A 12,639-nucleotide genomic window follows, 5' to 3' on the forward strand; every position below is an offset into this window, starting at 1 on the left:
CCCTCAATCTGACAATATGATTCTTGGTTGGATATGTCATCAGAAATAAGAGGTGTGTATTGTAGACTTTCCCTTCCTATCTCTTCCAAACGTGAAAGGGAATCATGGAAAGTATGACATCTCATTCCTATTATCGTCTCTTCTAAACGTCAGGACTCAAATTAACTGATCGATCATTACCTCGGGACTCAAATTAACGAAGCAACATATTTTGGTAATCATAGGGTTAAAATGGCAAACACTGGTGGAGATGGTTTTTGCTTCTTGTTTTAGTCATGAGAGCTGTTTCATTTTTCCTTCTGACTGTTCTTTTCCATTGTTTAGAAGCAATGACTAAAAGCTATTTCATTGTCATGGTAATGAAAAAATTAGAAGCAATGACTAAAAGCTATTTCATTGTCATGGTAATGAAAAAATAAACTGACATTAAGGTTCTCTTTTCTTTGGAGTGAAAATTCTTTACATCCACCACTGCCTGTCACAAGTCCCACCAAGCATTTTTTGTTATAATTTCAACCGTTCATCTCGTAGAGTCCACATAATAGTAAATGCACGAAGAAATGAGTTTGGTTGGATATCAATAGGTATATTAAAAATTGAATTTCGGTTTAGGAAATGGACAGTCATAAACAGTTTAATTTCAAAATCTATGACCCTCCATTCTGTAAACCAAAATTCAAGTTTTGATATACTTATCGATATCCAATCAAGCTGATTTTTTTAATGGGTATACTACTCTATATGCTCTATAAGATGAACGGTTCAGATTGTAACAAAAAAAAATCTTGTAGGGCCCACCTATGGCGGATAGAATTTATCCACATTTTTTTTTACTTCAGCTGAGTCTTTGGGTTGGGCTCTGTGAGGACTACTATTATGTAGTAACTGAATCCAACTGCAATGGAGGTCTTGGGCCTATGATCCACTAACGGGGCCATTTCAAATAGACCTTCTTTTTTTTGGGTGGTTAGTAGGGTATTAGTATGTTAATTAACAGGGCGTTTCGAGACTATCCATAGCTCTAAATTCCAAACCTACTCCCCGTGAGACTCGAATCTTGGCCACCACTGTGGAGAGAAATAAGACAATCAACTCAACTAAGCTCGGTTTCTCCGTTTTAAATAGACCAAAAAACCATTTAACATATTTCTTTTTAACCAGATGTCCGGATTTGTTTGCACGCATCACGATTAATTTCGAAACCCTGAAGCTAATAACCTAGGCAGACACCCCTAAAGTCGAATAAAAATGAATACCCTAGGCAGGATAAAAATTCCGAAACTATGGCTGCATATCACGATATGCTCGATCGCCAATTCGACTTGCATCGCCAACAAAAGAACTCTTGGGACAATTGAAAATTTAACTGATCACTATTACCTCAGGACTAAAAAAAAAAAAAAAAAAACCTCAGGACTCTGATTAATTGAGGCACCCGTGTTTGAATGGGTTTTTGAAAATTTTTGAGCTTGATTTTTTGGATAATGAGTGGAGAGATAAATAAGATAATAATTGGAGATAGGAGTAATGAATAGAGAGAGAAATAAAAATAATGATTGGAGTGTGGAAAGATAAATGAGAGTTATTATTGAAAATATGAATAATGAGTGTTTTTTGGGTTGGAAATTTTTTTCAAGTTCCAAACAAGCCGAGTTGTGCTTGCATTTCATGATAAGCAATGATATATACGGTGATCACATTTCGGGTATCATGTACTGTGTCACCAATGCATTTGAAGAATGTGCGTCAATCGCTACATGACAAATACGGCACATTCTACAAATATATTAGTGACACATCACATGATATCCAAAATATGGTACTGAAATGTGATCACAAAAGTATTTAGACCCCCTTCTAGAATACCTTCTTAAAAAATAAGTACTTATTTCACATTTTTAAACTAAAAAATAATATAAATAAAAATATTTTTTCAATTTTTTTTTTGCGTAGTTCAAAAGATCTTGATAAAAATTTTCAAATAAGATATATATTGCATATTTTTAGATTTCAATAAACCTATTATTTTTGAACTTATAATTGACTTCTTAAAAAATAAGTACTTATATCTAGGGGTGTAAACGAGCCGAGCTGAACCGAGCTTCGGCGGGCTCGAGCTCGGCTCGAGCCCTTAACGAGTTGAGTTTAGTCATTTACTAAACAAGTCTCTTTAATCGAGCCGAGTCTCTCTTAACGAGTCAAGCTTTTGTCGAACGAGTCAAACTTCACCTAACTCGTTTACTAAACGAACCGAAAACTCGAGCTCAACTCGTTTAATAAATGAGCTGAACCAAACTAAGCCTTAACGAGTTGAACCGAGCCTAGGGCTGCAAACGATCCGAGCCGCTCGCGAGCGGCTCGAAGCTCGGCTCGATAACGGCTCTGCTCGGCTCGGTTCAAGACAAAAACGAGCTGAGCTCGAGCTAGTCGAAACTCGGCTCGAATTGGCTCGCGAGCTCGATTATATAATATATATATATATATATATATATATATTTTTTTTACATATTTATATTTATTTATATATATATTTATATATATTTGTTTCATAAACGAGCCGAACGAGCCGAGCTCGAGCTCCGTAAATACCTATCGAGCCGAGCTCGAGCTCGAGTCCTGCAGCTCGTCACGAGCTCGAGCCGAGCTCGAGCCAACTAAATTTTTACCGAGCCGAGCTCGAACACTCTAAAACTTGGCTCGGCTCGGCTCGTTTACAGCCCTAACCGAGCCAAGTCCACGAGTTAGTCGATTCGTTTACAACCCCACAGTTATATAAAGTTCTGAAACGGGACCTATTATTTCATGATCGTGGGTATGAATCATGCATGAAACTTTCCAGCTAATTAATGGAGTGTCCAATCTCACCTTTACAAGTCAACCAAACGGCAGCAGATCATAAACGTGTCGGTGTACGTAACACGGTAGTTTGCTTGCCGTGTGATCAATACTATTTGGGCAAATTTCACTAACCTCCCCTGAGGTTTCTGACACGAACAAAAACCTCCCCTGAGGTTTCTAAAATAACACTGCCCTCCCCTCCTTTACCTGACAATACCAAGGGACCCTCCCGCCGTTACCTGTCCGTTAGAAAATGGATGGAGAAGGTGATGTCATTGTACTATACTTTTTACAATACCTATACTACCCTCACCAGACTCTTTACCCATCTCATTTATAAAATATAAAATATAAACATCTCTACACTTTGTGGTCGTTTCACTTTGAGATTTTGTCCTTATTTAAAAGGATTCATATTTGTTAATTTTCTGTCAAACTCTTGTGAATTATTGGTTCGTCTCGATAAGAGGAATTGAAAAAAAGTAAAAAATTAACTTTTACCAAATATTTTGAGAAATTCAATATTTTGGGTAAAAGTAATAATTTTATACTCTTTTGATTCCTCTCGTTGAGACAAACTAATAAATCATAAAAATTTAACGCAAAACTAGCAAATGCGAAAAAAATTCAAATATGAACAAAAATCAAAAAACCTAAAAATCACATAAACAAGCCTGTATGAAAAAATTGAATATGAACAAAAACTAAAAAGCCTAAAAATCCCACAAACAAACCCACAAATTTTTTTTTTTCGTGCGGGCTTGTTTGTGGGATTTTTTTAGGCTTTTTGATTTTTGTTCATATTTGAATTTTTTTCGTATTTGCTAGTTTTGCGTTAAATTTTTGCGGATTATTGATTTGTTTCAACGAGAGGAATCAAAAGAGTATAAAATTATTACTTTTACCCAAAATATTGAATTTATCAAAATATTTGGTAAAAGTCTTAATTTTTTACTTTTTTTCAATTTCTCTTTTCGAGATGAACCAATAATTCACAAAAGCTTGACAGAAAATTAACAAATATGAATTCTTTTAAATAAGGACAAAATCTCAAAATGAAACGAGCACAAAATGTAGAGATGTTTGTATTTTATATTTTATAAATGAGAGAGGTAAAGAGTCTGGTGAGGGTAGTACATGTATTGTAAAAAGTATAGTACAATAACATCACCTTCTCCATCCATTTTCTAATGGGCAGGTAACGGGGGGGGAGGGGGTCCCTTGGTATTGTCGGGTAAAGGAGGGGAGGGCAGTGTTATTTCAGAAACCTTAGGGGAGGTTTCTGTTCGTGTCAGAAACCTCAGGAGAGGTCAGTGAAATTTGCCCATACTATTTTATCAGTAAGAATGTTGCTACTGGTACAGATATGATATAATATCTGTAACAGTGTGTACAAATCCCATTTTGTCCCTTTTTGGATCTCAAAAAATTGATTGGACCCAATCATTTTGTCTAAAATACTTTATTTACGACTCCTGCAAAAAATAAACTCAATTCGATATCGGTTAAGACACCTACAAAACGTCCAACTTTGTCCTAGAATTCAAGCATGAATTCTAGAGCAAAATTTGGAAGTTTCGTAAATGCTCTTAACGATACCGGATTGAGTTTATTTTTTACAAGGACCATAAGCAAAGTATTTCAAACAAAATGAGCGACCCCGATCATTTTTTTGAGACCCAAAATGGGTCCAAAAAAGAGTTTGTACCCACTGGTATAGATTTTTCATCCGTACCATTAGACTTTCTGTATTAGTAAAGCTACAGGTTTCATTTTGATGATTCGTAAACACCATTTCCGATATCGGATTGAGGTGATTTTTTACAGGAACCCTAAACGAAGTATTTTGAACAAAATGAGTGGCTCCGATCATCTTTGCGGGACCCGAGACGGGCGCAAAAGCGGTCCGTGCGCTGTTGTTGTACACCACCTGTTGTACTTGTAGCAGCGTTCCTATTTTATACTCCTTCCGTCTCATAATATTTGTGATTTGTCCAGTCAAAAAATTCCAAATTTTTTTAATACTTTAAAAGAACTCATTGATATCCAATAAATAAATTGTTGCAAAAAATTTGAATTTTTCTTAGAAAAAAATATAAGTATTATTTTTAAGTTACCATTTTCTGAACCGAACAAATATTTGGGGACGGGAATAGTATGATTTCTATATTTCCGAGATTCGCCTTAGGCCCTGGATTGTCGGCCGTCAGGACTGGCCTTGAGTCGATGCCTACGGTGCTATGGATAATTACGCTGCATGTGCATTGTGGGCGGAGTAGGCAGAGAAAAAACGAGTGGCCATTGACTCATGCATGTGCACGGAGGCATGCAGTGCTTATAAAATGTTGGCCCCCCAAAAAAACCAAAAAACGTAACGCGTAAGTTCGAGTGTGGACACAAGCGTCTTTTTCATTCAACTATCAAGATTCACGAGAGCGAGATTTAAAAGTGAAAACATAGAACGAAGTATTGAGAGCGAGAGTGGAAAGTCCTAGTAGCAAGCGGATTATTCTAGCCTGAACATCTCTAATGAATCCTATAAAACACTTAATAGTGTGAATAGCTAAAACTTTAGCTAGTGAATGTGCAAAAAAAAGCTACAATGGACTAGATAAGTTAGGTCATTAGTTTATCACTCAATAACTCACTCTCACTCTATAAGTGGGTCCTATTTTTACAAAAAACTTCCATCTAGCCATTTAAATTTAGCTATCCCACTTGAGATGCTCTAATCTTTCAATTATGCGTGTGTTCAGTTTCTCTTACGCTTCAACTTATTTATTGTCTTTTCTTTTTGAAAAATTTTTACTTTTGAATTTGTCTTTAGGCGAGAAGAAATCATAAAATAAAAAAAGTATTTAGCCTTTTTTATTTATAAAAGCCAACGTTTTCAATTTATTTTTGATCATTTTGCTTTTATATAGTGATTTTTGTTTCCCTACAAGTTTGATCCAATTTGTTAGTTGCCTAATATTTTATTTGAGATAATTCGAGAAGCCTAACACACCGACTACAAGTTAAAATGTTGACTAAGTACGAAAAAAATTCAAATGAAGCCCGAATAATTGTTAAGACATTTCAAAGTGAGTCAAACACAGCAAAAGGGTCACTGTTTAATGTGAAATTATACAATAATTTGGGAGTACTGTCACGTGGTATTCCGGACCATTTTACAACGACACATTCCCGTGAGGTCTATCACTAAGCGCATCCATAGTGGACAAATCAAAATTGGATAATCAAAAGTTATTACATCATCTTTTGATTATCCATTTAAGGGGTTGTTAAAGTTAGCAATGTAGATGTCCACAGTAGCATAATCGAACATTGAATAATCAAAACTTGCCACATCAAAGTTTCAACTTGTAAAAATCTAAAAATTGTTACCATATAAAACATTTTTTAAAAATAGTTTTCAAACTAATAAAAACATGTTATTTAGAAATAAAAATAATTTTTTGAAAATTTTTATTTTGAAAAATAATTTTCCAAAAAAGTTAATTTTTTTTTAAAATGGCTTTTTTTAAATAATAATTTTTGAAAAACGGTTTAATTGTTTTTTTAGAAAGAAAAATCTTCTTTTAAAAATATTTTTCTTAAAAACATTGTTGGGAGAGAGAGAGAGAGAGAGAGAGAGAGAGAGAGAGAGAGAGAGAGAGAGAGAGAGAGAAGGTTGGTTATTGGCAAAAAGTTTCTAATTTTGATTATCCAAGAGTCAAAATTTGATGAGTTGATAAGAGCTTGTTAAGTTTGGTTATACCATTATAAGCACTTTTTAAAGGAAACGTTACTAATTTTAACAATCTTATGATTTTGGTTATTCCACTGTGGATGCTCTAAGTATATGGACTCTATAGAAATGTGTAGTTGTAAAGTAGCTAGTCTGGAGTGCCATGTGGCGGTGTTCCTGAATTATTGAATAATTTTGCTCCCTCCGTCCCACTTTGTTTCGCCCGTTTCTTTTTTGGGATGTCCCAAAAAATTATGTATACTCCGTATCACACAATCTATAATATTTTATATATTCAATATGGATCTTGTTTGATAGATCTCAATTCATTATTTTAAACAAAGTTTTTGAAATCATAAAAAATATTATAGATTGTGAGATATATACAACTTGTTGGGACGTCTTAAAAAGGATACAACAAAGTGAGACGGATGGAGTAATTGATGACAATTGTCATTGACTAGCTAGCTCTACATATCCCACAGCCAACTTCATTATCCTCCTCTCTCTCTCTCTCTCTCTCTCTCTCTCTCTCTCTCTCTCTCTCAAAATGGATAAAAAACCATGGAGCTCTCAAGATCAAGAGGTGAGAAAAGGGCCATGGACTATGGAAGAAGACTTGATCCTCATCAACTACATAGCCAATCATGGTGAAGGTGTATGGAACTCACTAGCTCGATCCGCAGGTAATAATCAATTACGCATTTAATTATTAAGTTCATAGCCATTTCCAATTATTTGATTTCCTCTTATTTCTTGCCGGTTTACGACCATGTTGTGTTTATTTGTTTTTTTTTTTAAATTTCATTTTAGGTCTGAAACGTACTGGAAAAAGTTGTCGGCTTCGGTGGCTGAATTACCTCCGACCGGACGTGAGGAGAGGGAATATTACACTGGAAGAACAAGTCTTGATCATGGAACTTCATGCCATGTGGGGAAATAGGTAAGTCCAAATAACATTAATTTACAATCTTTCCCACAGAAATATATAGGAGCCAATTAGCTTATTTCTTGTACTAACATTTTTGGGTCCATCGTATATCCTTGAAGCCATGAGAGAGAGAGAGAGAGAGAGAGAGAGAGAGAGAGAGAGAGAGAGAGAGAGAGAGAGAGATTTCAACGTCAAGTAAAGAAGGAAAAAATAAAAACCAATTATTGGCCGGCTACCAATCATTCTGTTTCAACAGCAACGTTGCAATTAGAATCTATACATAGCTATATACTAAAACCTCTAATTCTGTTTCATAGTCTTTGTATAATTGTATTGGTTTTTCTCAATGTACCATTTGTCGAGTTCTATTAATAAAACTTTTGTTGCCGACCAAAAAAAGTCCCAAAATGGTTGGGCTGCCCCTCATGAATTCATTTCAAACAATTTGATCACAAAATGTATATTGCCCTCCTTTTCTTTTCTTTTTCCCTTAAAAGAAAACTAGAATAGAGTTTCAATTTTTTTTTTTTAACGCCCCTCGAGCAATAGGGTTTCAATTAAGTATTCCATATTTTTGCCAACATTTTAGAAACTCATAGTACAAATGGTTTCTTTAACAAAAAATCTCGTATTTTACACCTGGTTACCATACACGTACAAGTAAACATGTGCATATGTAGTACATCATATGCAATTAGGCATGTTTTGTGAACCCACGAGGTCTGGTAAAATGGGCATAAAAAAGCAATAAGCGCTTGTCTTTCATGAGATCGGCTGTTCAAAATTCAATGGAGATCGATCAAACATCCGGGCCACTGGTGAGTTTATCCAGTTGTTAACTTTAGTGCCCTGCTATAATTAGTCGATCAAGGTGGGGCGCAAACTGTCCAAGATTTCTAGTTATCAAACGAAAAAAAAAATTAGGCACGTGGTGAATTGGGCAGCACGATCGATCGAGTTTTCCACTTTGGGGTAAGACCATTTCGATCGATGCCCATGTTATCTCTCCCCATCGGTTGAAAAGAGTAGTTGCCAAAGCCCAGTTTGCTTTGATCGATGCTGATATCTACCCTACCGTTTTTGGGACCATTTTAACACGAAGGGACCCGCAAAAAAAGGAACCGGCCATCTCCTCTCCCGTCTGCTGGATGGACCACAGGACCAGTACTACGTACGACACGTAAAGCTCATACATGGTCCACACCTTCGATGATTTACACGATTCACTCTTAGTCCGTCCCGATGTGAAAACTCGTTTCCGAAGAAAAAATTAGTTTCATCGGATATTATGATAACGCCTATGTATTGTTCGCTATCGTGGTTCGATTTGATCTGATCCTCTTCAAGGAGAAGAAAAAGCCACGTCTTAAGAAAACGTACGTAAGCTTTTCCACCGTACGTACAAAATTGATCCCATATTATTATGGATTGAAGTTTGAAAATGATGCATTCATGTATTTATTTCAAGTTAAATTAAATTCAAATCCCCTCATCTATGCCTGATTTTTACTTAACCTCCCTAATGTATAAAACTCAGTAACCCCCCTTAAAGTATTCATCTCATGGCAATAAAATTCCTTTCGTCAGCGAAACACTAGGATTTTGGATGGAACTTGCCGTGTGAGCAAAACATGACATGACAAATAAGATTTTATGATGGAATTACCATTCCTCTTCATGTAAGGGTAAATTTTCAAAATTAGATGAGGCTGAGGAGAAAACAAAGAAACCTAATTGTAAAGGTCAGCTATGGAGAATCGCAGGCGATGACGGGATATAAGGTGATTGGGATTGGAATAGCTTAATTTGGTTGATTTTGGTGACTGGATTTAGTTTTCAATGTGGTGGTTTTACGGAGGTTATGGTAAAGAGAACATGGTACGTGGTTGATGATTGACGGACAAGAGGGTAAATTGTGATTTTCTGTGATGCCTTTTTGATATCTAGGATTCATATAGTTTAAGGGGGTTTTAAGCGCTGAGTTCTAAAGTTTAGAGATGTTAAGTGAAATAAGGTCATAGTTAAGGGGGTATAATATAATTTTACCCTCTATTTCATTTTGGTTGTTTGTATTCACACCATTTTTATGATGGTGAAGGTGGTCGAAAATTGCAAAGCATCTGCCAGGAAGAACGGATAACGAAATCAAGAACTACTGGAGGACCAAAATCCAAAAACGCATTAATCCATCAAACACATTTAGTCATGTCAAACAAAGTACTTCCGAGCATAATCTTGATTCAGCCAATGCAAGCCAAAACCCTAGTTCAGTCATCGAAACCTACTCTTCGATGTCGTATCCCAGCTGCAACGATCGATCAAGCACCGGCCAAATGTCTGGCGCTACGGATATCCCTCATCATGCAGTTGAAACAAGTTCAGCAGATCCATCTTTTCCAGCAGGCTACCTCGACAACTTTCACGTAATTCCTTTTTCCAACGTGCCAAAGGAGATTAATGCTTGGGCAATGGAGGATTTATGGTCCATGCAGCGACTTAATTATGTGGATTAGATAAATTCATCACCCTAATTAGTAACTTAATTTACATTTGTTACTTCCATATTATCATAGTATATGTGCAATTGTTGTAATCAGAAGGGAGGAATCTGTGTGTATGAGTAGTACTCGTTTATATTGTGAATTGCATTTGTAGTTTTAACAAGCCTACAAGCCAACCCTTGGTTGGTTTCCAGTCTCCCTAAGGCCCGGGTCTCAAGAGGCTAGCTTATGAATGTCGAAGGCTGGCATTCTAATTTTGCTGGTTTGCCGGTAGTTTTTCCTTGTAGTGAAGCCATCTCTTGTTGGTTCTGTTTAATCGTTGTTAACTTTGTTTCGATGATTAATAAAATTTTATTTTGCCGAGGGAAAAAAAAAAAAAAAACCTACAAGCCATTCATATAGTATTGTTTTTCCAGAGTGTATAAAATTATTATGTGACACTACTGTATCAACAATAGTACTACGTATAGAATGCAAGTGATAATATATAGCCATATCTATCTATCTTGAGGAAAACATAAGGGCCTACAATGCAAGTGATAATATATAGCCACATCTATCTATCTCTTTGTTTTTATCTGCAAAAGATGAAAATTCTATTAAAAAAGGGGAGAGGGAAAAAGGGATCCAACAAAAAGTTAGAAAACACCACTAACGAGCAAAGGCCCAAACACCGAAGGGTTTATAAGAGATTACAACATAGAAACAATAGAGCCCAACCCAACACCCAAGTAAAACAATACAGCCCAAACAACCAAATTCCGGCCCAACCCTAGACCGGCCCACCCAAGCCAACCCCCATAATCCTAACCACAACGGCAGCCACCACCGTACAAGACACCGGAGGACCTAGCCTCGCCGTTAAGCCGATCCGGCCGCTCCCTGATCTATCTTGAGGTCATGATTTTCTTGTTGAAAAGATCAATATTGTACTCCTGCGGTGGATATCATCGTTGAATGAAAGTACGTACAATATATGTCATATATATAGTCTACTTTGTTAATCTTATGTTAGTACCTCAACAAACATGATTATGGATATGGGAGGGACCACAAATCTGTTTCTGCTGCCCGGAGGATTTTCCAGCTTTGATATGGACTCTTATCTGGTATAGGATATTCTTTTAGATAGTGTTTTTCTGGCCAGCTGTTTTTGGCCTCCTGTTTTAATTCTCCTCTCTCTTCCAATGCTCTCTAATGGAAGTCTTTTTCCTTTTGCTATTCCAAGTATCAATATCATGATCTAGGATTCTTTTTCTTGATGTATCCGTATAAAGTTTTAATAATATAATCTTATTGCCGATATAAATAATAAAAAAAACATGATTATGGATACAATTAAGTACTAATTACTTCGGGACAAGAGGATTCTTGTGATATAGTGATATTATATATTCAGCCACAAAAGAGACTTGTATTTATTTGACGTAATTCATTTTGGAAAATCCAGTCCATGAGGCTCTTGTTACTACAAAAAAACAATCTGAATAAAATTAGATGTACGTAATGCGTACTTTATGACTCTTACATTAACTTTTGATTTATTTTGAGTAACATAGTTTAGATTGATAATATTAATTACTCCCTCCGCCCCAAATTGTTTGTCCCTCTTTTTCATTTTTGGACGTCCCATTTCTAAAACCATTCATCAAAACAGGGTCAATTTTCAATTTTACTCTTAAAAAGTACTTTTTCATCTCAATTGGCGTGTCCATTATCTTTTATTTTATAACGGTTTTCTTGATTTTGAAAATTTTGTATAATAAAAATAATTGATATCTATCAAACAAAATTCATATCACACATATTTTGAGTTTCATATAAAAAGTTAGACCCACAAAATTGACCTCGGTAATATTGACTGAGACTCAGGGGCAAAACAAAAAAGACAATACAAAGTTTTTACATCCCTTAATAAATTGGATTCCCTAAAAGGGATGAGCAATTTGGGATGGAGGGAGTAATCAGCTTTGTTGGTTTCAAACGAGGGTAGGCAATGCTAGGTATTCAAAAAATATACCGTGAAATTACCCCAAAAAGGTAAAACAATGGACTGTACCGTTGATTTACCTTTTCAGGATATATTTTTTTGGGTATTTAGAATTATTGATTTTCATTTCTTTTGTTTTACCATTGATTTATCTTTTCGAGATATATTTTTTGAGTATTTTTTTTTTTTTGGGTATTTAGAACTATTGATTTTCATTTCTTTTGTTTTCGGAGAGGAATCGTAGAAGGGGTTATCACTATCACACGCACATGCATGCAAAAAATTGAAATGACAACTCAACAAGTACCTAACTTAGCCCTCACGTAAACTGACGCGTGGATATATATGAACTGCATATACTCGAATGAAGCCCTTCCTCATCTATTTTTTGCTGATTTTACATGAGTATCCTTAAAATCACGTTCTGAATACATTGAACGGCTTGGATCATCGAAATTCAATCGGAAAATAGAGGTCCGAATTTTATTAAAATGAGGTGGTCCTTACGGAAGACTGACTATATATATATAGGGGCCGGTTCTAGGAACAATACATTTGACAACACTTTTGACAACAGATTTTTCAAAATTCCACGTGGGACCTTCATACAATTGATCGGAGCCATTCAATATATTTAAAACATGTTTTT

The 12,639-nt window shown here is 35.6% G+C and overlaps 1 protein-coding gene across 1 annotated transcript; it reads left to right on the top strand.

The window, feature by feature from the left end:
• Positions 1-7,060: 7,060 nt before the first annotated feature.
• On the top strand, positions 7,061-10,349 carry LOC131304830 (MYB-like transcription factor EOBII). Its single transcript, XM_058332259.1, has 3 exons — positions 7,061-7,254; positions 7,382-7,511; positions 9,598-10,349. The coding sequence occupies exons 1-3, from the start codon at positions 7,119-7,121 to the stop codon at positions 10,010-10,012; spliced, it is 681 nt and encodes a 226-aa protein (XP_058188242.1). The 5' UTR covers positions 7,061-7,118; the 3' UTR covers positions 10,013-10,349.
• Positions 10,350-12,639: the final 2,290 nt, after the last annotated feature.

The sequence above is a fragment of the Rhododendron vialii genome, chromosome 10a, assembly GCF_030253575.1.
Source record: "Rhododendron vialii isolate Sample 1 chromosome 10a, ASM3025357v1".
Taxonomy (NCBI): Eukaryota; Viridiplantae; Streptophyta; class Magnoliopsida; order Ericales; family Ericaceae; genus Rhododendron; species Rhododendron vialii.

Excerpts from the sequence above, each read along its gene's own strand:
- LOC131304830 (XM_058332259.1), top strand. The coding sequence starts at position 7,119 with ATGGATAAAAAACCATGGAGCTCTCAAGATCAAGAGGTGAGAAAAGGG. Across the intron at positions 7,255-7,381 it reads CTCACTAGCTCGATCCGCAG|GTCTGAAACGTACTGGAAAA; the intron begins GTAATAATCAAT and ends ATTTCATTTTAG. Across the intron at positions 7,512-9,597 it reads CATGCCATGTGGGGAAATAG|GTGGTCGAAAATTGCAAAGC; the intron begins GTAAGTCCAAAT and ends ATGATGGTGAAG.